Source organism: Sinocyclocheilus anshuiensis, unplaced genomic scaffold (genome assembly GCF_001515605.1).
Source record: "Sinocyclocheilus anshuiensis isolate Anshui unplaced genomic scaffold, SAMN03320099.WGS_v1.1 scaffold821, whole genome shotgun sequence".
Lineage (NCBI taxonomy): Eukaryota > Metazoa > Chordata > Actinopteri > Cypriniformes > Cyprinidae > Sinocyclocheilus > Sinocyclocheilus anshuiensis.
Window position 1 is genome coordinate 92,727 of NW_015558606.1, and position 24,840 is coordinate 117,566.

The 24,840-nt window shown below is 37.0% G+C and overlaps 2 protein-coding genes across 5 annotated transcripts in view; both read right to left on the reverse strand.

Annotated features, from left to right (window-relative positions):
• Window positions 1–28: 28 nt before the first annotated feature.
• LOC107680247 (MARVEL domain-containing protein 2-like) lies at window positions 29–4,414 on the reverse strand. Of its 4 annotated transcripts, none has more exons than XM_016476056.1 (6): window positions 4,335–4,414; window positions 2,832–3,902; window positions 1,147–1,352; window positions 405–576; window positions 250–300; window positions 29–149 (listed from the first exon to the last, which is right to left on the reverse strand). In XM_016476056.1, exons 2-6 carry the CDS (start codon window positions 3,864–3,866, stop codon window positions 30–32), a joined length of 1,584 nt encoding a protein of 527 aa, XP_016331542.1. In that variant the 5' UTR covers window positions 3,867–3,902; window positions 4,335–4,414; the 3' UTR covers window position 29. The 4 variants fall into 4 exon arrangements, with proteins under 4 accessions (XP_016331542.1, XP_016331539.1, XP_016331541.1 ...); XM_016476053.1 differs by having other exon boundaries at window positions 1,147–1,358; XM_016476055.1 differs by having other exon boundaries at window positions 1,147–1,358; window positions 2,832–3,916.
• A 2,490-nt stretch (window positions 4,415–6,904) lies between these two features.
• kcnn1a (potassium intermediate/small conductance calcium-activated channel, subfamily N, member 1a) overlaps window positions 6,905–24,840 on the reverse strand; it is a 30,934-nt gene continuing 12,998 nt past the window's right edge. Inside the window, exons 3-12 of the mRNA XM_016476052.1 lie at window positions 24,181–24,338; window positions 21,129–21,224; window positions 19,198–19,616; window positions 17,123–17,131; window positions 12,563–12,704; window positions 12,316–12,426; window positions 11,948–12,075; window positions 11,365–11,373; window positions 10,126–10,195; window positions 6,905–8,758 (exon numbers count right to left, since the gene is read on the reverse strand). Of these exons, the coding sequence (XP_016331538.1) occupies window positions 8,474–8,758; window positions 10,126–10,195; window positions 11,365–11,373; window positions 11,948–12,075; window positions 12,316–12,426; window positions 12,563–12,704; window positions 17,123–17,131; window positions 19,198–19,616; window positions 21,129–21,224; window positions 24,181–24,338 (1,427 nt within the window). The 3' untranslated portion in view covers window positions 6,905–8,473. The remainder of the gene's footprint in view (window positions 8,759–10,125; window positions 10,196–11,364; window positions 11,374–11,947; window positions 12,076–12,315; window positions 12,427–12,562; window positions 12,705–17,122; window positions 17,132–19,197; window positions 19,617–21,128; window positions 21,225–24,180; window positions 24,339–24,840) is intronic.

The following is a 24,840-nucleotide window of genomic DNA, read 5'->3' on the forward strand; positions in this document are numbered from 1 at the left end:
TAATAATTATACAATTCATTTTTTTTTTTTTAGTAATTGCTGTCCTTCACAGTGAAGTTTCTATCAAAATCATGAATCCTCATCTTTATGTGGCTTAGTTTTGCTTTCAGATATTCACACCGTTCCTTCTTCTCCAGAAAGTGTGGATCCTTGAGGAAGCACATAAGAAGTTTAAAAAAAAACATAAAACATAAAAAAAATTAATCTCTTGTATCTCAGGTTTTGTAGCAGTATAAAGTCAAGACTTACATTCTTTTTTTGATCATATGTTTTCACTAAGTCTATGATTCTCTTGCTATCCTAAATAAAACAACCAAAAACAATTGAAACAACTTGTTTGAATAGTCTAATAAAAAGTAATACAGAGGCAAAATACTGTAAATGACTCCAATATCATGTCTCACCTCAGGGCTTCTCCTGTTATTGATGAGTTGGCTCATCATGCTGTCTAATTCCTGAAACTTTATTAAAGTGGCTGTGATCTCCCTGTGCAGTTCCTTGTACTCCAGGTATTGGTCATTAAAGACTGCTTTGTATTGCTCTCTGTCCTCTACAGAATGAATTTCAGGATATTTTCTGTAAAAAAATAAAATAAAATCTTTTAATTTTGTGCCATTTCATATTTTTCTTCAATATTGACACCTAATCTATTTATATTATTCTTAACATAATTTTATTTCTCAAGCCCATCTCATGTTCATCTTATATTTACCTCATTAACATCCTTTTTTTTGCAATTTGTTATTTTATATGGACCTGCTGTGTGGTTCTATTGCAATGTTTAACTGTATTTTTCATGTAAAGATGACCAAGGATTGAGATAACAGGGGGTTTTGCCCACCAGTTAGGTGCATTTCAAAGTAAACACCCAGAAATAGCAACATGAATCAAACAACACCACATGACACATTATCCATCAAGTTGTCAAAAGCCCTTTCTAAGGTTGTCTACATGTAGACCAATTGGTTTTACACCATCTATAGTCACCTAAAATATTAACAGATGGAAAAAGAGCCTGTCTAGATCCTTCAAGGGGCTTAAATGGGTTAATACCAACTGAATATAACCAACACCTGTTACATTTGTGTGGCCTAAATATATCATTTATTGTTGTTAGACCAGAAATAAACCATGAATTATACTAACATAATATAATCAGCGACGACTCTGGGTTTAGGAATGTGTCCCACTGGAATAGCTCCAGTTAAAATCTTTCGTTCTTCAGCTCTCTCTGAGACATAAGCCAGCATGATCTCATTCACAGTGCATTGATCCATTTCATCTTTGAATGAAATTTTCTTGGATCTAGTCGAGGAGCTGCCCATATTGGATGTGGATTTCAGAGTCTGCTGCTGTAACTGAAAGATAACAGCCATTGCAATTAGTACAACTTGATAACAACAGTGAGAATTTTGTGGAAACTGGGAATTTCATTAGTGTTGTTTGTAGTTAAAAGTGAAGCAAAAACCCTGTGATCACTATTATAAATTTTTTTATGAAGTTAAGAACAAAAGACTCTTTTCATATTCTAATTAATGAAATATACACACTACCTTTCAAAAGTTTGGGGGCAGTAAGATATTTTATTTTTGACAGTCACTTATGCTCAGCTAGGCTGTATTATTATAATAGTAATAATGCATTACTGTATATACTGTGTATATAACACAACAATAAACTGGTGCTGGCCCACCTGAAGGACATTAATGGACCCTTGCTGGATCCTCTTCAGTTTGCCTACAGAGCAAAGAGGTCTGTGGACGATGCAGTCAACATGGGACTGCATTATGTTCTGCAACATCTAGACAGACCAGGGACTTATGTGAGGATCCTGTTCGTGGACTTCAGCTCGGCCTTTAACACTATCATCCCAAACCTCCTCCTGCCCAAACTAACTCAGCTCTCCGTGCCCACCTCCGTCTGTCAGTGGATCAACAGCTTCCTGACAGACAGGCAGCACCTGGGAAAGAGGCTGGGAAAATACACATCCAGCACCCGTGCTGATTATTATACACATAATCAGCACTGGAGCTCCTCAGGGTTGTGTTCTCTCACCACTGCTCTTCTCCCTCTACACCAACGACTGCACATCTAAAGACCCCTCTGTCAAGCTCCTGAAGTTTGCAGACGACACCACACTATACACTTATTTATCTAACACTCATACTCGGTCTACACCTCAAATTTGCACATAATATACCTGTACATACAAAACTGTCTATTGTAATATACCTGCACATACAATTGTCAATTTATATATTTTTATTCCTTATTTACTTGTTCAATTTTTTTAATTTTTTTTTACATTTTTTTTATTATCTGTGTTTTTTGTTCTGTCACTGTCATTCTGTTACACTGTGGAAGCTTATGTCACAAAAACAAATTCCTCGTATGTGTAAACATACCTGGCAATAAAGCTCTGAAATTCTGATTCTGATTCTGATTCTTTCTGATATTATGAAATATCATTAACATTTAATTTATTCCTAAATTAAGCAATTTAGGAATAAATTCAAAGCTGAATTTTCATTGTCTTCAGAAATCAGCCTAATATGCTGATTTGGTGCTCAAAAAATTGTTATTATCAATGTTGAAAATAATTGTGCTGCTTAAAATGTTTGTGGAACCCCTTTTGTCAGGATTCTTCGATGAATAGAAAGTTCAAAAGAGCAGCACTGATTTGGAACAGAAATCGTTTGTAACATTAGAAATGTCTTTACTGTCAATTTTGATCAATTTAAGGCGCCCTTGCTAAATAAAAGTATTAATTTCTTAGAAAAAAACCTTTCTGACCCCAAACTTTTGGGAGCTCATGTAAAATGTGCATTTACCTGGCTGTTCAGCTGGCTTGTCATGGCCTCCCTGTGACGGCGGGCAGCTTCATGCTTCCACATTTTAAGGCACACCAGGAAGCTTATCAAGTACATGACCATGTTAATGAATATAAACGCAGTCCCAGCCATCTGATCCCCCTCAACATGACACAGATTAGACAGGATTGGGTTGATGCCGACTGTCATGAAGCAAAGCCCACCACGATTCAGATCATTCACATAGACGATACCTACTGCCATGTAAAGCAGCGAAAGGACTAGATTCATAACAGCCTCAGTAAGAGGCCACCATTTGGAATCCAGCAGGATCGTTCTGTAATACATTGTTAGTCTCAAAGCCAGCAGGATAACGGTCAGTATCCATGAGAGTCCAACAATGACCAACACAAAGGCTGTCAGGGGGCCATTGTAACGGTAACCTTGTGCACCAGCGAACCCATAATTTGGTCTGTAATAGTTGGACCACTCACTGTCTCTCTGAATATACGCACATACACAGGCAAAAACCATCCCACCAAACACAAGTTGAAGGCCAGCAAGTAGTCTTAAAAGGCCCGGCCAAGACTTCAGGTTAGAGTATTTTAACTGGTATACCTCTAGCTTCTCAGCATAGTACTCTGCCGGATGGATACTGGTCAGTTCGGATTCAAGAGTGTCATACTTGAGGTCACCAGTAATAGCATCCCAATGTTTTCTGTCCAGCAATGGAGAAACAGGCAGACTACATCTTGTGCCGTTGGGTAGTATTTTAAGTCCCCCTGAGGTTGTGGAATGCGATTCAGAATCAGTTTTCTTCCATTTCTTAAACAGACCAGTCCAAGATTTAAGAAAGGCACTTTTTTTCATCTTCTCGGCTTCCTTGTTGTCCTTCTGCTTGGCTGAACAGCTCTGTTTATAAGGGGAGTAGCTAGAGTCCTCAGTATTGTCATCATTGTGAATTTCTGAAGGATCCTCCTCTGAATATGCTCTGTTGAAATTTTCACTTTGTGAGGATGAGACATTATCCGAATATAGTCTGCCGAGGTCCGTCATTTTTCTGTAGCTAGTGAGGAAATCAGGGTCTAGTAGCTGTACACAGTAATCTTAGAGAACAATATCAGGCAAACTAAGAATTAAACACAAAAATATGTTTTGTTTGATCACTTCCCATTTCTCAAAAGTATTCAAAATTCATAAGAAAACAAGACATCATAATTTCATGTCCCTGCTGATAAGATCAGCGTAGTTGGTTGCCAAGCCTGTGTTGTGTTTTGGAAGCTAAAAATCCCATTGGTCTAACAGCTAACTAAATCTGGATTAATCTTTTCAGCAGGTATGGTTAAAAGTTGTATTTGTTTTTAAAGTGCATCAAGTACAGTCATAATGTATACACAACAGTTTCCAATCATCAACTAAAATGAAGCTGAACTTTGCTCTTCTAAGCATCTGTTCTGTAAAACATATCATAATCATCAGCCCTGAATACATGAATAGCACCATGACAAACATAAAAACCCTCACCTTGCTGTCAGAATAGACTGGTTCGCTGTTAGCGAGTATGGCTGTGCTAAAATGGCTTCACATAGTAAAAACAACACTGATAAAAGTGAGTCAGAGTGGCGCTGTAGCAGGAAGCCAGAGCAGAGATTAAACATTAAACCAGCAGAGGCTCAGTGAGTCTGGTGACGGACACAAACTGGCATTCAAGTACCTGCAGCCAATATTTCCCCACCAGAAACTGTGCTTGATAACATTCCTAAAACCTTCAAAGGAAACTACCCAAAACTGCTCATTTTATTTCACTGGAATCATGTAACTGCATCAGAATTCATTAACTAATATTCTTTACTCCTTGTAAGATGCAGCCATCGAGCCTCATTCTGTTATTCGGCTTCTAATCACTAGAGGGCAGTAGATGAGTATTGACTAGCATAGCTCCTGTGCTGTGTGTAAAATAATGAATATTTCAATAGATGAGTACTGATTTCACGTTTATTTCTCTAGTAAATTCAGCCTCAAAAACTTTAGATGAAAACCTAATATAAGAGAGAAATACTCATTATGTTAATAATCAAACATTATGCATTATACATTATAATTCACATCTTGAATATTTGAATTGGTAAAATCTTGGTAATTCCATATGAATATAATGGCCATTGTCATTGAATCGTTTAAATTCAGTTAAATTAATTCAATAGTTGAAAAAAAAATGAAAAATGAAAAGACACTACATTAGGTTCCACAAATTGCCACACTGGTGAAATCCTGTGGATAACCTCTAGTCAGCCTATATTTAGGGTCCCTTAAATGTCTTATCATGTGCTCAGTGAGCTCCAATACATATTTCAACTGTCTCAAAGCCTTCATAACAGGGTTACTGGAGAACAGTCTGTCGACAGTCATTTCAGCTACTTGTTGGAACTTATGGACACCTGTGTGGTGATCTGAGGAACTGCAAATTACCAGAATACTTTATATGGTATTCAGCTGTGATTACATAAATCTGTGATAAATTTCAATGGTCGTCATGTGTCTGTGTTCTGTCAATGATGTGTGTCTGAATTCACCTTGGAAAATGTCCCAAGGGTCATTTTGTCCCAAGATAGCTAACTGTGGTTTATCTTCATTCCTCTTCAATTAAATGTTTATGAGGTCAGCTCCACTGTTAATGGGCATATCTCTTACTCTCACATGCTGTCATTACCAGCTTAATGTGGCCCATTTTCTTCACTCTTCTGGGATTGCCTCAAAGATGTCCCTGTGCAACATTCTCACACTTAAGGATCTAGGTCTGCCTCCTTCAACAGCACATCAAACACATCAAGAAGTTTTCATCCTCATTTGAACACATGCTCATCCAATATCACAGTGCCACAGTGTATTCTCAAGAATTTGATATTTATTATCTGAAACATGGGCAGATTTTGTCCACACTGTAGCTTCTTGGGCTATCTCTATGTAAACAAAATAAGAGGATCTCAACATACGAGACCATGATAACCCATGCCTTTATGTACAGTCAACCTGGGAGGATACAAAATGCAAGTTAATCTCTCTGTATAATCATTCACAGGTATTTCACAAAGAAAGGCAATTAGGAAAAATCAGAAAGAAAATCATGTAGTCCAATAACAAAAAACACTTTAGTGATTTGGTGTCCCATCTACTCGCAGTTTGACATCAGAAGGCATCTGAGTCTTACTTTATAATTGGTATGTAACAACATTTAGACTGTGTTGACTGAAAGAGAGAGAAAGGCATGAACAGGGGTCATGGTCATGCAATTTTACATCAAATTATTTTTATCCAGGATCTAAATTGCACTTGATTTTGATCATCAACAGCAGCTTAAATAGTAAAGCAGCCTGTTCTTCTATTTTTGTCTACATTAGGAATTCAATTTTATGACTGGCTTTCTCAGTTCGTCTTTGATCTCTGTTTTATCCAAATCTGCTAGAAGTGCCAAGCATATTTCGACAATGAAAGCTGTGAGAATTATCCATTTTTTAAGTTTTCAGTTTAAATGTAGTCATCATTGTTTGGCAAGGTTGCTAATTTTAGGCATCGTTTGTACACAAGAACAGAGGACTGGAAATACGTAAGACCTAAACACAGTATTGACAAGACTGAAACAAGTTGGATAGGAGTTGTGATCAAGCCGCCAAATGCTAAACTATGGAAATCTTTTTCTAATTGAATAATAATTTAAATGTTTTACGAGCAAATCATAAAAAGCAAACATGCATTATTAAACGTGTTTTGGGGGAATTTAGCTTCAATCTCACATGAAGTGTGCACAAAGTCTGTGTCTTTGAGTGAGTGTGCAGCTTAATTTCTATGTGGTCATAAGCTGTATAAAATATATTAGTTTTTAAGTTAATAAGGGTATAGGCTTTGGTTAGGAATCCAATGTCTTGCAAAATAAAAATAGGCAAAAATTAAATAAAATAATTTATAAATATTAAATCAAGCAGAAATAATTACTACCCCATTTTTGCCTGATCTTATTACAAAAATCATATTTTAATCATTAAAATAATGTCTCAGATCAGGAAAACTAACTCAAATGAATAAAAAAAATAAAAATAAAACTTTTCTAAAGCAAGTTGCAGTGAGATGGTTTGCAGCCATTTACCATTGGTTCTAAATCTGTGACAATTACACCATCAAACACATAACATTGTCAGCTGCTTTTAAAGTTATGTGATTATTTAAAACCATAGATGTCAGTAAAATACACGTGAACAGGAGAGACAGATTTTAGCTCTAAGCTGCCTTAACGGTATGTTCTGAAAAGTGCAAAAGTGAGCCACAATAATGTCTTCCATAAGCATCTCCTTCCGCTCTATCAGATGTATTCTCTCAGAGAAGGTCTTCTCATGATTACAGAATGATTCGTTTAGTGTTAATTCTAGTTTTCACTGATTCGCCAATCTCTTGGTTGAGGAATTCATTTGTAGGTAGAACAAGGAATGCATTAAACATACATTACCACATTACTGCACCGCTATATTTGCAACTCTAAAAATACTATCCAATGCATCTCTGTGTAAAAAATAAATGAAATAAAACAAAAGAGCACACACATACATTTGAAAAAACCATCCATAATCCATTCGTCACAATTGCACTGAAACATGCAAGGTTTAAATCTCAGTCCTGTCATACATTTGTGCCTACCACAGCATTTAGCACTCTGTGCTGTCATTTCAGATTCAAAAACGCAGCCTCTCGGTAATGTGAACATTTCTGGAAGCTCAGATTTTGTTAAAATGAAAGTGTTACCAGCTTGAGTAGAAACTATTCCTTCTTTTATTTTCTTCCTTCCAATATTTCTTTCCTTTTTTCCTTCCTTCCTTCCTGTCCTTACCTCCTTCCATCTTTTCCTTCCCTAACTGGTGGAAGTATTGAAAGGCTTCAGAAAATAAGAGAAGACTACGACAGAGTTAATGGTATTTGTTAAGACAGACAAGTTAAATGTCTTCAAGAGGAATGTATCTGAAAAAGGAATGCAATGCTTGTGTTAACATTGTACAAAAACTCGCTCCAAAATTTGTAAATGGACAACCCTCCACAATCTATACATTCAGGCACTGAAAAAAATAACATGCCAATATGTAACTAAAAAAGGTTAGTTGCACCCAATTTCCCTTAACGGAGCAAGGGAACGGAATCCTTAAGGTTGGCATTCCTGCATTATTCTACTCAGTAGTAAGGTCATGTGCTCCTGCGTCTCCAGCTAAATGCTGAAGTGATCTCAAAGCACCCCGACGTGTTCTCAGTGCTCATCCTGGCACAGGTGTCTTACAGGACCAGTGAATCTCTTCTATGTGGGTGTGTCGCTCCTTTGTGGTCTGCGTTGGTTCACTCTGGCAGGCATTGCTTGGGCCCACCTTTCCGTGGATCCCGTGATCTCGCAGTATGAAGGACCAGTTTCCTGGACTCACTCCAGCTTCCTGAACTCAGTCTTGTAAATATATGAGGGCTTTACAAAAAAGCTAACTTGAACAGCCATACAATGGCTAAACATAAACCATATATCTACTATTTTTGATAATTCTTCTCTACTTATTAACACGAGTCCTCAATCTCGGCTTGATCATCTTACGTGAATAAGTCTGAGACCTTTGGAAGCAGCGAGCAGGTCCAGGCCCGCGTTAGCCGCTGTCGGAGGAAGTGTGCGGGGCAGTGGAGGGCGAGCGCCGCCGTCTGGAAGGGGTCCAGGAGCGTTCCGAGCCCAGCGAAGCAGGGCAGAAGCGGTGCACGAAGCCATCCAGGAGGTCCTGCTGCTGCTGAGTTATGGCTTGGGAGATCAGACAGGGCAGAGCCTGCAGGCTGCCGGTGACTGCGTCCAGCTTGTCTTCCAACGTGCCAATACGCTTGTCCAGCTCCTCACTGCGTTCCTGCAGCTCTGACACCAGGTCGTACATCACATTTTGAGTCTGGAAGAGTACGCAGAAAAAAAAGAGTGAGATCGAATTCAATCAATCAATAAATCCATCCATTTCATAAATCTTATTTTGTTCAAAGATAGATTAGTATTGCCCTTCAGAAGCTACAAAACTTGTTCCCAAGAAAAAAAAATGTATACAATTTACCTTGATCATTGTGTTCACAAAGTTTTCACCCCCCAAACTCTTAATGTACTTTGCTGCTTTTTTTATTAACATCAATTAAGGTTTGCACCTTTTGTAATAGTTGTGTATGAGTCCCTCAGTTGTCCTCAGCATAAAATGATGGCTCTCAAAAACTATACAGTCATTGTTGGAAAGGGTTCGAGTATACATAAGATGCTGGGAAAGCAAAGACCTTGAGGATTTCGGTAGGCAGTTTAACTGCTCAGGACAAACAATAGACTCATGAACAACTATTAAATAAAGTAAAAAAACAAAAACAAAAATGGATTGTGGTAACAACACACAGCATTAAAAATCAAGAGCAAGTAAACTTTTGAAAGGGGTAATTTTTTTTATAATTTCAGCTATTATCTACATTTACATTTACATTAAATTTACATTTATTCATTTTGGCAGATGCTTTTATCCAAAGCAACTTACAGTTGAGGAATACAACAAGCGATTTATCATAAGATGGCAATAAACACAAGAAGTGCCTGTTAAACAAGGTTTCAGTCATTGTTCAAAACAGTAAAAGCTAGGACAGGAAGAGGTAAAGGATAATAATAGAAAAAGTGAAGGCATAGATTTTTTTTTTTTAGGAGGCAGTCAGATGCTCACGGAAGAGATGAGTTTTCAGTTGTTTCTTGAAGATTGTGAGGGATTCGATCTAGTACAATGGACTGTATTTTTAATGATCTCTCTTATTTAGTTAAAATGATTCATATTTTGCAGAATCTGTGAAGTATATGTAAACTTTTGACCACAGCTGTTTTAATCCTAAGCTATCTGGTCGACTAGCACAACTATTTCATTAACTGACATAAAATTAAAACTACTGAACTAAAATACTTTAGTTACATTTTTAATGTTACATTTTAAAGCTTTAAGTCTCTACAAACAACCTGCATTTAACATGAAAATGCCACTACATAGAAACAACACTATGTTAGCACATGTTGGGATCTCTAAAACACTAAAACAAAAAAATGTTTAAATTAAAATAAAACATTGATAGAAGAAAACAACTAAATTAAAAGACCAACTGAAAATAAAACAGAAATAGAAAATAATTTAAAAAAATTCAAAACTCGTTTGTCATTTCTTTGTTCCACATTTACCAGACCAAATATTCCGCTGCAGCTGAAATGATCCTGTGGTTACATGCACAGTATAAAGCCTTTAACATATACCTTCGCCAAGTCCACCAGAGTGTTGGCCTGGTCATTGAGTTTCCTCTGCTCCATTTTCACACTGCGGAGCCTGGGAGGAGGCAGGGTTATGGAGGGATGGGGGGTTGGGAGGAGGTGGACGTTAGGGAAGAGTAACAGATTCCTGTCAGGAAGACTTGATAAGGATGAGGGATAGAGAGAGAGTGGCCTACATGCAAGCATTCACAGTCTTGTTTGCCATACCAGACATGCAAACCCAATCTATGAAATGTAAAGAAGAGAAAACTCTTAACTTAACGTTCAAACATGACACATCTCCTTTTGCCCCTGCAGGCACGCGTCAACCATTCACAAAAAAAGCCATCCGAGAGCCTCGTTTGTGAATGAGGTCAAAGGAAGTGGCAAACAGCTGAGGTAGAGGTATATGTGACACCGCTGAAAATGCTTGTGAGAATGGCATTGCTTGCTGTGGGCTTGGTTCTGAACAAAATTTTAAAAGAATGTGTTAATGAATTTTTTTTTAATTATTTGTGCCATAGCAACTATGAAAGAGTACAGGGATGACTCTGACCATGAGGAGACATTGTAAGAAAGGCTGCCTTAATATCCTGCCAGTTAAGTGTCGTAATTAAAAGAATGCGAGTCCTCCGCTCCGATTTGTCATTCGTTGGCAAATGCCAAGATTTGAAAAATGTAGCTTTTGTTTTTTTTCTTTTCAACCTTAATGGATTTATTTGGGAGTATCCAAAATAAAAATCTGGAGATGCAGGACATGGCCAGCATTCTTTCTAATGCAAAAACTCTATATCATCTTGCATCAAAGCCCTGGATGACCCTAAATCTCGAAGAGAACACGGCATCACCTGAACACGTTTTATAGAGTTAATAGAGGTTAATTGCAAGACTATTTAATTTAAGTCAAGTGTGTTTATGAATGTCCTGAATATCTTGTCCGACATACTGAGCTTATTTTTCCTCTGGACACACAAGGTGGGGCTATCAATGCAAGTTAATACAGAGATTTACTTTTGAATAATGGATTCGGTGCAAATGAACAAATCAACAGTTCCAAAGATGCTTCTCCTTCAGAAGGTTACATAAAACCATACAGCATTAAATAATGTTGCATCTTTTACATTCTAGATTTAGAATGGAGAGAAGCATTATAGGTAACCAAAATCAGCATTCAGCTTCCAACTCCATGCATATGAAACAGAGACAGGAGGATGTGGGGAGAAAAACACAGAGGACAAAACTTACTTCTGAGCTCTGCAGTGATAGAGCAGAACGAAGACAAAACACAGTTCAAGTTTAGAAACCACAACATATACACAACATGTGAGCCATTACACTGCACTAACCATAACCACAAGGTAAGGGTTTGAGGAGGAAAGGGGAGAAGGACAAGCATCACATTACAAACAACAACATGCTGACAGATTCTCCTGAAAAGTTCAGAACTCATTGCTAATCTCTTCGACACTTGATTGACAAGAACGTATCATACAATTATGGGGATCAGTGATTTTGGGAACTTGGATTATCAAATACCTGCCCCTTCTAATTCAACATGACTTTAGAAAATATACGACAGTTCCTTAAAAAAAGAGACAAACCCAAAGCGTTCAAAACATGAAACAGTAGTTTCTTGAATTAGCGTAAACATACAGTTGAACATCCATTGAAAATATATATTCACAAAATAACCATATGTTAACTTTTAATCATAATCTTTCGATTTGATAAACGTTACTGTTCAAGGGATGATTAATCATAACTGCAGTTCACTATCATCAAAAACATAACATGCAAAAATGCTGAAGTGTGGAAACATTGTGCTTACTGGTGAATGGCCTGCAAGAACTTGCGCTGATGTTTGCGCACTTTGGCATGATCTATCTTCTTTACTAACTTGGTGTGTTTGTAGATGAGCCATGTTTCCCTGAGTACATTGGCAGCTGTGTTCTTTACCTGGGCGAAAATTATGAAAAAGAAACATTACTCACAGATGAAAATAATGAAGTATTTAGGAAAAAGAACAATACATGACCATTAGCCATAGAAATTATGTATTTTCCAGAGAAGGAAAGTTAAAAACAACATAACCATTTTTGGTTAAAAAATGATACATATTCTTTTCTAATAAATACTGTACTTAACACAAATGGCTAGTTCTTTCCCAAGTTTGCAAAATAAAGTTCAGTCACTTACTCGTTTACAAAGTTGGGTGTCCATCATGAAATTGTGGACGTGTTTCTCAGCTTTTGTCAATTCTAACTTTCTGGCTACCACTGCGACTACAAGTGCAGTGCAACCAGCTCCCTACAAGAAGAGATGATGAATAGTATCTATTTTCAACATATATATAAATATTCAAAATGTGACAAAAATCATGTTAATTTCACAAATGTAACCTAAATTCTATTTGAAATGTTGTAATTCCATTTTAAAGACATACCATGATTCCTGTGAGCAGACAGACCCCTTTCCCACAGTAGGTATGAGGAACCATATCTCCATAGCCAATTGATAGGAAAGTTATGGAAATTAGCCACATAGCTCCAAGAAAGTTACTAGTGACTTCCTGTTTGTCATGATACCTAGAATAGTAAGAACAGAATAGGCAGAGAACCTTGATCAGGCTGTGGAAAACAAGGCTTAATGTTTAATTATGACAAAACATTTTCAAACATTTCTGGTGAAATATATGTAAAATATATGTAGAATTTGGTCAAATTAAATCAACATCAGGTCTTTGATGACAGTTTTTCTAGTAATAAGAAGAAGAAAAAAACACAAAGTGACAGAAAAACTTACCAAATACCTTAACGGATAAGATTTAGTATTATTTAAATATTTACATGCTAATGTGTTTTGTACCTTCCCAGACACAAAACAAAATGCAAAATGTTCTGCTTCAATATCCTTAAAGTGAAAATATAATAATAATAAAAATAAATAAATACATTTGTAAATGATTAAAAATATATAAATAGCTAAATATATTTGATATCCTTCAAAATTCTAATTATTATGTATTTTCCAATAGGAAATTAAACAACTAACACAAGTGGTCAAATAAAGCATCAGTTTTCACTTTGCAAATCAACAATACTCGACTGTGAAATCCAGTCCACAAGTCAGTGAAAAGATGATCCAATTCAGCTAAAAACTAAAAAAAAAAAAGTTTAAAACTCCTTGGAGACAAATACAAATGGCCTAAATCGTGGTCCCCAGACTAGACTATTGCTAGCAGCTCATTCACATATCTGCAGGAGGTTGACCTTTCCCAGCCTGTCGAGGAGGAGCTAAGCACAGGTCAGAAGACATTTATCTGCATTTAATACAATATGGGAAGACTTCTGATGAGGAATAACAGAACAAGACCCAGGCTCTTCAACAGTCATATTGAGTAGCCGGACAGAACGCAAATGATTCACAATGTTAATAATTGTTTCAACACCGAATCATTTCTAATCAAACACATTTATATTGCAATAAAAAAAGTTAAAAGTTCGTAAACGTCCCCTCTAAGACAGCATACTCAAAACACAAGAGAGGTCATGCTGCTATCAATTGCGCCTGTCTATTTCACAATTCAACTCTGCGGTCATGCTCTAAGAGCAAGAGTGTTGAAATTGTTTTTTATTGTTTAATGTAATGGGAGAGCCCCATTTTCACATGCGAAAAGCATAGTTACCATGCAGGCATTTTAGAGAAGAAATCCACATCCTGCATGCTGTATAAGCCAGTATATTGAGAGCAAGATACAAACCCTATAATAAAACTGACCAACATATTGAATGAGAACAAAAAATAGCTTTTAGTTTACACTTGATCATTTTTCAAAAATTCATTCAGGTATATGCAGGTTAATAAAATTTGTTCTAGTGAGGGATGATTCTCATAAAATTAAGATATTTGCCCATGTGCTACATCACCATTGTGAAACAACGCACAGTGCTGGCACAAACCATTCTGATATAGGTTCAGTCATTTTCAACTGATCTTTTTTGAAGCTGGTGTCAGATCTCAGAGGTAGAACAAGTCCTCGGCATACCAGATTTTTCTCTCAAAGAACTCTGGTAAAGACTCTTTTACATCAGACTTGCATTCTACAATTATCTCAACCATAAACTTGTTCTTAGAAGCCCGTTAGACTCTGACAATTCACATGGCACAATTTTTAGAAGAGGTCATATCCTGTGAGGTCTGTCTGTTTGCACACATGAACATGAATATGCAATGCGGGTCTGATCATGACTATGCACACTGTCTTCATCATTAGCTTGCCTTTGCTTTGACAGTGTAGCAGTGCATTACCATTTCCCTCACTGCTGGTAATCGAAAGTAAAAAAGCTACATACTGGCCTTCTAAAGCTCTCAATATACTGTATGCAATACTAGCATAAAATGGAGAAGAGCTGGCACCACCTTCAACTTAGATCAAGAAGTCTATCTGAAAAAAAGTGTTTCCCCACATACCCCAGTCATATCCCAATTTCCCATAAAACCTCTACAGATGGTTGTTTAGTAGCAAAACTCACAGAACCCAGCAATGTCGTTCCTTTAATGGCTCAAACTCTGCAGCATGGTTAGAGGATGCAATGATGGAGCAAATATAACATTTTCACCCATGTTAACTAGGGATGTACAAAATTCTGGTCATTCCTGATAAGCGGATAATTATTTTCGTGTTATGGTCAATAAAAACTTAAATAAATACAATTAGAAATAAATTTAAATAAATGTTTGTACTATTTTGTATAAATTAAAACAAAAACAACTTAAAATGTTGTAATTAATTTATTAGTTTTTTTAAAGATTAACTTTAAGTGAGCATTAGATGATGGAAATCTAAAAATAAAAAAGAGGGGAAATGATTATGTACAATTAAATATTCAATATAGCCTGATACAAATAAATAAATAATTTTTTTTTAAAAACACTAACATCGGTTGATAACCAATACAGCCCTGATATATTGTGCGAAATCTACAAATACAGCAAATTAATAAGCACAACTAAATATTCAATATAGCAGAATAAATTTAAAAAGCACTAATATCGGTTAATAACCAATATATTGTGCATAATCTAAAAATACAAATAGAGGAAATTAGTATGCACAATTGAATAGTCAATATAGCCTGATACAAATAAACAAATAAAAAACACTAATATCGGTTTATATGGTACCGATATATTGTGCAAAATCTAAAATTTCAAATAGGGGAAATGAGTATGCACAATTAATTATTTAATGTAGCTTGATATAAATTAATTTGAAAAAAACAACAACACTAATATCAGTTCATAGCCAATATGGTACTGATATATTGTGCATCCCTAATGTTAACTAAAAGTGTCACACAGTGGCAATGCCACCACATATAATCCCATAGTTTATCCCCCCATCCCCTTACATAGTTGACTTTATTTTCAGCTCACACTGCATGTTAGAGGCTTCAGTGTGACAATAAAACCAGGCAAGGTTCAGACACAATATTCCAGTTCTCTGGAGGAAGGTAACATGCTTTGGGCACAAGTAAAACACAGTCATCAGGACACGTTTTGTAGAAACAGTCCTTCTAGCAGGTCTTTAATTGAGCATATGCTGTTAGCGAGCTGGTTTTTACTCAACTTCTGATTTCCATCCTTAAAACAACACTGCAGTAACTGTGTGCACCAAAGACAGCATACATGGAGATACTGTGAAGCATCTTGACAAAATCGAAGGTATCATATTATAATATACCTTCTCAATAGCCTGCAAATGCTCTATTTCTATCAAGTCATATCTTGCTTTTCTGTTATCAAACTTTCAGCTACAAGAAAACGTATTTGAGAAGGAGATAAAGAAGGAATGATGCATGGAATTATACGTACATTTGGGGAAAGGGCCTAAGAGAAGGAAACTGCCTGAGTCATGCAGAATATTCAGGGAAAAGTGGGCAGGGTGGGGGCGGAAACAGGACCGAGAGATGTGAAGCGATGAACAGGAGGTACATGAACTCAAGTGTGAATGATAAGCCAACGTTGCAAATAGCAGCAATGCTCCTGCAATGTCCCAGCCCTTCCTTCATTTTCCCGTCCCTCCCATTCCAGACGGACTCCGTGCTCGTCCAGTCTCACACCGTTCTGCCCTTTGGGCTGGCCAGTGTGCTTAGAGAAAAGAAAATAGTGCAGTAAAAGGCCCAATTTAGCAGCACTTTGGAGAAACGAGCGCCTCTTTTGAATGACGGCAAAGCAGTAAACATGAAGACTACCATGCTGTTTCATAGTTTACCAGAAGTGGGCACCCAGTAATATAGCATCCTAAAACCTTGCTTTCTCTCGTCTCTGAGGAGACTGTACTAGAATGGACAGCAACATTCCACCTTTTTGTGCTCAAATTGTCATCTATAAGCGTTGTTCAACTGCTTACACACATTTTCTGTCTGGTAACCAAAAAGGTTTAAGATAAATACACATGCAACAAACATGTGACCTGACCGTTACAGCAACCTATACTATAAAGATGCAAAGAAAAGCACACGTATCAGTTTAAATATAAAGGTTTGTTTCACAGGTATTTATGAAGCTCTCTTTTGTGCTGGGGCGTATTACAGTTCAATAACAGCTGCTGAAGGAATAATCGGGAAAAAAAAGAGTTGCCCTCAGGCCTGTTTGTAAAGGTGATTTGAAGGAGCTGCTCCATTTTAACACAAACTCCCTCCTCCTCCTCCTCCCTCCTACTCTTGAGCACTTTAGAAAGAGACGCTTGATTCACAGTGCTGCACAAATCATAGCTTTCGAGACCATTAGTCCATTTGCTATCAACAAACTTCTCTTTTGCGGATGGTGCCACATTCACACATGGTTTTTTCCTTTGTTTTTATCAATAAATGAATCTATTGGAGTTTTTATTTTTCATCCAGAGCTGCCGAATCCCACCCCCTCCCCCCTCTTAGAGCAGCAGTGGCACCAGCTCAATGAACAATGATAGGTTTTCCACGGCTAGAGAACGAGGACTCACATGGCATCCCTATGGAGCAGCATAGAGGGGAAATAGAAAGTACAACAGTGAATTATAGTCACAAACACACACACGAAACCTCTTCCCATACGTTTATACAGGCACGCATATGCAACGCAAATTACTCACGCAAGAAAAAAACCAGAGTGTGGGCAGCATTGTGCCGTGCATTGCAGCCGATGAGACTGGGGTGCAGAGTGCTGGGTAGTGGTATGGTGTAACATCAAAACCTTCACCTCGTTTACCACTCCAAACTCTTCATTACATTATCATCAGTCTCTTATAAACCCACAAAAGTGAAATATTGCCAGAGACTGCTGCTTTTGTGAACAACCTTTCAGAAGCGAACCATCTTTCTGCCACAGAGATGAGAGTTACTGACACCTCTTCTTGTCATATCTTTTCTTTGGCAAAGCATTTTTTTGTTTGCCTTACACTCTTAAAAAAACAAAGGTTCTTTACTGGCGATGATAGTTCCATCTAGAACGTTTAACATTCATGCAAACTGTCCATTGAATATATGGACAGTTGAATATATGGAAATATATTTCACACTAATAAAAAAAATGGTTCTTTTAAGAGCTGTTCACAGAAAGGTTCCCAAAATGGTTCTTCTATGGCATCACTACGAAAACCCCCTTTTGGGACCTTTATTTTTAAGAGTGTAGATGGAAAGAGACAATTGTTGTATATTAGGGCTAGGTGTCAATACATATTTCCCAGTTTGGTTCAATTTCGATATTTTTTTTTTTATTTGTTTAAAAAAGTAATTTGTAGATTATTGCAGTCCAACTCATGATACACACCTTTTGAAAGTATCAAATTCTCTGCAAACTCTGGTAAAATATGACTTCCTTTGTCGTAGCTTACAGTAAAAGATCTATAAAGAATTTTTAAGAATTTGTTCAAATGAAGATCGCAAGTAATCTGAAAATCACAACTTTTTACTCAGCTCTATTATATATTCATACTAAATTTGTAGTGCCCCGTTCACACTGACAGCATTTTATAGGCTACTCTTCGCCGCTAATATTCGCTGTGTCATATTATTGGTGAGCTGCATAACTGGCCATAGCTTTTGAAAATCTTATCACAAATGAAATGTATAGCCAGTTTTCTTTCTGCTAAACATTTATTTAGGTAAATGTTTGTATATAATTGCCGCAGTTCATAAATGCATCATACAATTAACAAGACAAACAATTATCAGTGTATGAATCAAATTGCTCACGGTAACATTAACATCTTGCCTACAGTATCTCACGGGAGATGGATCAAGTGAAACTCCACTGTACTCCTATTAGTTGTTGCCACATTGCATCACCTCATTCGTGTCTGCATAGAATAAACATTTCTCAATGTGGTCGTATCACTGGAGATTGGCAACTCTCACTGAAATCGAATAAATTTAGGCTGGTTTGACATTGCGAGTTGCTGACAGTGTGAATGGGGCTTGAAGTTTCTGCATAGAATTGAATGAATGAATTATGTTTAATTCTGGTTAAATTGATCGTGATACAAGGCATGTGTTGGAGAGGTAAAGGTAAGGAGAAGCAGGTAACGCAGGCAGGAATGGTAAAGACAGAGTACAGATAAAACAGTTAATGATCACTGTCTTTTGAATCTAACCCATCCATCACAGTGCTGCTTTAGCCCAACAAGGCTCTGTATGTCCATTTCCTAATGTGCCTTAATATGTCGAAATCTACACTGCCTCATGGGATGAGATCATGATGATGCAGTTTTTGAAGTGGGTATCCTCGGGGCTCCTCAAGATTACCAAAGCAAACCATTCCGCAAACAAACAATTAGGCAGTCATGAATTATTTAACAATTGCTGATACAGCTTACAAAACATGGACTGGGATTTGTGGTGCAATTGCAGAGCTGATGGGAGAAAAGCTCTTCATACAGGCAGCGTGAGACTGTTGGAGATGCTCCTGGAGGGAATGAGTGAGTGGGAGATGCAGAGAGGAGAGCGAAAGACAGAAAAAGAGAGCGAGAGAGAGAGAGAACGAGTGGAGGGGAGGGGTATAGCTGTGTAGCTCGGAATCACAATCGCTGTGGTGCCATACCTCTCACAGACCCGAACGGTCCAGGCCGCGATGATCCAGGAGGAGATGCTGAAGACCAGCAGCACGGTGCCCGGGCAGATGGTCATAAGGGTCTTCATGACGAAGCGCGTGTTAAAGTTGATCTTGTTGAGGGCACCTATACTGCGTGAGGATGCATCGGTGAAGAGCTTGCTGTGAAGGAGCATGACCCGGCCAATCAGGTAGAGGCGGAGGAACATGGGGATGGAAAGGATGATGTCTACGTCGGCGTCTGCCACGGAGGGCACGTAGGTGAAAGCCAGCCGGGCCGTCCATGTGAACACGTACTGGCCCGGGATTGGGTGAATGGCACACACCAGCAGCTCCAGGACAATGAAGAAGATGCGCTCATATGTCATGGCTATCCTCCAGTCATCCGCCCCATTGTCCACCATGAACAGCTGTGGGGAGCAGGTGAAGAACAGGGTGTATTTAGCAGAGCAGTTAAGAGAAACTCAACTCAAGAAAAGAGTTCTGCTGTGGAAGTAATGTCAGGTGATGCCTTAAAGGTGAAGTGTGTAATTTTTTTGATGGTAAAAATCTTCTTGTATTCTAACTTAGTACATACAGAAAGCTATCAAACCAGCCTGATTGATTCCCTCAAAAAGTGTAAACACTCACTGTAAAAAAAGGAGCTGTTAAAAAAACCAACAACAACAGAACAAAAACAAATAAAGCAACATGATTGATTAAGATTTTTCAGTTGTGTCTGACTACTTCATTTTGCCTATTTGAATTGTATTGATCGCTAAATGCAAAAATCTTGTTTAGCCAATAAACTCGTAACGACCAGGGTTATTACAGCTAACAAAAAAAACGTAAAAATGTCATTGCATGAAATAAAATAAACCTTAACTGAAATAAAATAAAATATAAAAAACTTAAACATATTTGATTTCAGCTAGTTGCCAAGACAACATTTCTCAGTTTCATTTAGTTTAATTTGATGTACTAAAATAACTAAAATTGAAATAAAACTAATTCAATATATAAATGAAAAAATTATTAAAATGACAAAAACACACAACAAAATAACTAAAACTTTAACTAAAATTTAAACGAAAACTGAAGATATAGCCTAAAAATAAAAACACCGTATTAATATTAATGAAAGCTATAACAGCATATCAATGATAATAAAATAACATTGGTCAAGGCAACTGTCACGAATTCGGTCCATGGACTTCCGTTTATTCACCACCAGAGGTCACCCTTTCCATTACATTGACTCTCGCACTACACAAACTGTTAGTCACAACTGATCGTCATGAGTCGAGTCTAGTCACAGTTGATCTTCCTGAGTCGAGTCTAGGCACAGTTGATCGTCACGAATCAAATCAAGTCACAGTTTATTATCATGAGTCTAGACACGTCTCACGTCTCGTCAGCCCCGTTACAGCAACAATGCATTTCAGCTTTAACAAAGTTAAATTAGCAAAATTTTAATCTGCCATGTTTCTATTCTTATATATAGTTTCTATTAATATTTATTGTTTAAAAAAATCAGTTTTCATTTTAAGTCAGTGATAGTTTTCTGTATATTACCTTTATATTTGTATAAGCACATAGATCTCAGCACTTCACACATAAACCTCAATAATAACAAAATCAACAACAACAGCATAAAAACCATCAGCAAACAGCAAAACAATAATTATATAACAGTAACAGCCAAATGTAGTCATGCTGCAACGCATGCTGGGAATGGACAAACCCTTAATAAAGCAGCAATGCTGATCAATATGAAACTGCTGGAGTGGGAGTGTTTAGAAAAACCTGCTCGAAAATATTTTTGAATTCTGTCCGTTGATCTTCATCACACATAAATGACACATTTCACCTTAAAATTAGCATTAATAGATCATTAAAATACTAGACAATCAAATTTTTATTCTTGATACTCAAGAACTAACCTGTATTTCCCGAGCGTGGTACATTATTATAAGACCAAGCAAAATAACAGTGGAAAGGCTGATAAGGCATTTCAGTGCAAATGAATATGAAGATTCCTGCAACAAGAGAAATGAAACACACCATTAGTATGAACAAACACAGCACACAATCTTGCAGCTTCTGCTAAAGTTATAAAATCATGCTTACTAAATGATACATTTTTGTATGAATAGACGCTGTCTAAACCATCTGCGTCACAATACACTGCAGTGCTTCATCCTGGAGGAGTTAATCCCCACTGTGTCAGGAACAAAAAAATCACTTTCCATAATATTCCCCATGGCAACAAATGAACCTCATGCAATTGGGAACCAAAACATCTCATTATGTTTGATATAAGGTTTACTCTCTTTATAAACTCCCTATGACATACATTGTCATTGAATGTCCTGTCATCTCAGTTTAAATGTGTTGGTGGGGGTGAGGGACTTGTTGGTTGAAATGTTAGTGTTGTACAACAGATTATTTGTTGGATTACAGATCAGCATGTTTCATACAGACTGGAGTAAGAGGTAATAAATGGTAAGGTAAATGTAGTTCAAATGCCAATTTAAGCCATCAGGCAATAGTCAATAACCCTGTATTTTATGATGTTGCGCTTAAAATTTTGCCTTTATTTTTTGTTTCATTTTTGTTTTTTACCTTACTTTTTTGTCATTGTAGGCACAAAACAGGCTATCTGTATGCAAAGATTCCCAAATCAAAATTTTCTGCCAGTTTGAGAAACTCAGCAAAGTGTGCATAATTTATATAACCACAGAAAAGCAATTAAAAGATTTAATTTTAACAGTGAAATTAGACTCCCCTCTCCCTTACCCCTTCTAATTTAACCCCAGGTCCCAATGGTCCCGCTACGAAAAAAATTAGGTCTGAAATTGTTATAAATTTCCCGAGTGACAAATTACATAGTAAACTAATTAATGTACCTGTTGGTCACCGCAAGGTTTTTTTTTTTTTGAAGGTCAGACTCCTAACAAACACATCTGGAGTGCCTTTCTTTCCTGATGACATTCACATGCCATTGTTCCTTGCTTTTCTTATTTCTATTTTTCATGCAAGATCAAGCCACCTGCTGACATTCACATGCCATTGTTCCTTGCTTTTCTTATTTCTATTTTTCATGCAAGATCAAGCCATGTGATAATTCGGTTATTTCAGCTGAATGTGACAGTAGCAGTGTAGCAGTTCTCTCCCACAAGGCTAGAAATAGCACAAGCATTACAAAATCCACATCTCAAGGGAACTGAGTGGTCACAGAACCAAACACCTCATTTTGTGGACCCTGCATAAAGAATTGCTTTGGGAGTTGTCTGTAACATAGGCCTACCTCAAAGTTTAAAGTATTTAAGCTCTCTAAGACCTCCAGTACTGCTTGTGAGAAAGACTACAAAACAGTAAGGACATGAGAAGAGCTACATCCCAAAGTAGATCAAGGCGATTAAGAGGACAAATATTAATGTGACGTCTGTATGTGCTATAATGCAGCCTTTATATGCCAAAGGATATGAAACAGTTTGTGAAGAACAGTGGGGTCCAAAAGACTGAGACCACCACTAGTTAAAAAATATTAATAAAAATTATTAATATTAATATTTATTTATTACAAATTATATTATCAGTATAATAATTTTGTAACGCCCCTGTGGACTGTTTGTTGTGGTTTCTTCCCTTTGTGTTGGTTTAGCCCATCTAATCATTAGTTAATCACCGTTGAGTGGAAAGTTAAATTGAAAATGATCACGAATTTCAGTTTTTCTGTTTGTCCCTTTTGTTTTTTTGACAGCAGCATTCAAGCTGATCAGTGTCAAAAAATTTACTAATTTTTTTCACTTTTTTAAATTTACAAATGTAGTAGTGACCTAGAAATAGTGCAGAAAATTGCTTATTAATTTTGGCACATTTCATCAGAAGACCTACTGTACACACCAGTGTATCCCAATTAATAAATCTTAATTGTACAGTAAACAATTAATTGTTAAATAAAGCACAAATTTTATGTTTTTATTATATGAATTATCTACTTTTGTAATGAGCAAACTGTGAGGTCTGTTAAACAGTCCTTCTCTGACATTATGAAAAAAAAAACAAATAGAATAAAAGAATAGTAAAAAGAATAGTATTTATTTTATATTATAACATTTCTTTATTATAGATATTTATTTTTTTATTTCTGTTTTTTTTATTTTATTTAAATGATATTTTGGTAACACTTTATTTTACAGTGTCCTTGTTACTTATAGTAATAACACTAAATTATTCATAATTACACAGAACTAACACTAAATTTTATATTTAATATATATTTAATTAATACTCGATACTTAATTGTATAATTACACTGTTACAAGGACACTTTAAAATAAAAGAGTTAAGGCCTGTTCACACCAAGGACGATAACTATAAAGATAGCGATAAATATATAGTTCTAAAAATCATTCTCAATATTAAAGAATAGCAGAGTCCACACCACAGCTATAACGATAAAGGCACAGAGAAACGATATCGTTGGAATCACTTTCAGAACAATTTTTTCCAGCTGATGAACGATAAAAACATTGACAGCCCAACATTGACAACGAGCTCGAGAATTTAAAGCGGCAGACGAGCGTGTGCTTGGATTAAACAGACGATAGCGTCCGCTGGTGTGGACGCTAATATAGTTGTCTATAGTTATCATCCTTGGTGTGAACGGACCTTTACACTTTATTTTATGCTGTCCTTGTTACAGTGCAACTGTATATTTAAGTACTGAGTAATATTAATTAACAACATGTAGGGTTAAGAATAACGCTTGGTTTAGGGTTATTGCATGTAATTGTGCATAATTTACTGTTATAGTAAGTACATGTAATCTGTGTAACAATGACACTGTAAAATAAAGTGTTACCAAATAAAGTATAACTAACATTTTTAATCCAAGAATTTAATTTTCAAACTTTTGGATCCCACTGCTTATCATGAGCATATTTTGTGCATTTGTATGAAAAATGCAAAAAAAAAGGAAGCACCTACCTTAGTGTAAACCCCCCAAGACAGTTCAGTCTCTGTTACCATGACAACGATCCCAAACATACCGAAAATCAGGGCATAGTCACTAAGCCGCTTGCGCTTCTCAAAAAGTGCCCTCCTGTGGCCCAACTTGTAGCCAATATCTTTATTTTTTTTCTGTGGTGCATTGCCACTCTCTCGGACCAGGCTCTCATTGGACGCCTCGCTGGGGTCCTCGCCACCGCCCTTAGAGACAACCACTTCCAGGCCGGAGCTGTGAAGAGTCTGGAGCGGCTGGGTCTCAGAGTCATGCTCTGCTAGGTTGCGTCGTGACGCTGCCAGGCTGCCCAGTGGCCTTACCACTCCTCCATTGTACTTGCAGCTGTTCATGGCTATCTGAGGGAGTGAGTGACTGCTCTCGGTGAGGGAGGGCTTGGATCCAGCATGGCTCAGCTTTGCACGCTCAGCATGTACCTGTCAGCAAAAATCAAATACAGACAAACAGGTGTCAGCAGCATATACACTGAAACCCAGCATTAATCTACTCTGTTGGCACTGCTCCATGACCAGAGTGTCCCATGGCACATTTCATCAGAAGACCTACTGCAGCATCTTCACACCACAGTGTATTGTAATGACTAAATCTTAATTGTACAGTAAACTAATTGATGAATAAAGTATAAA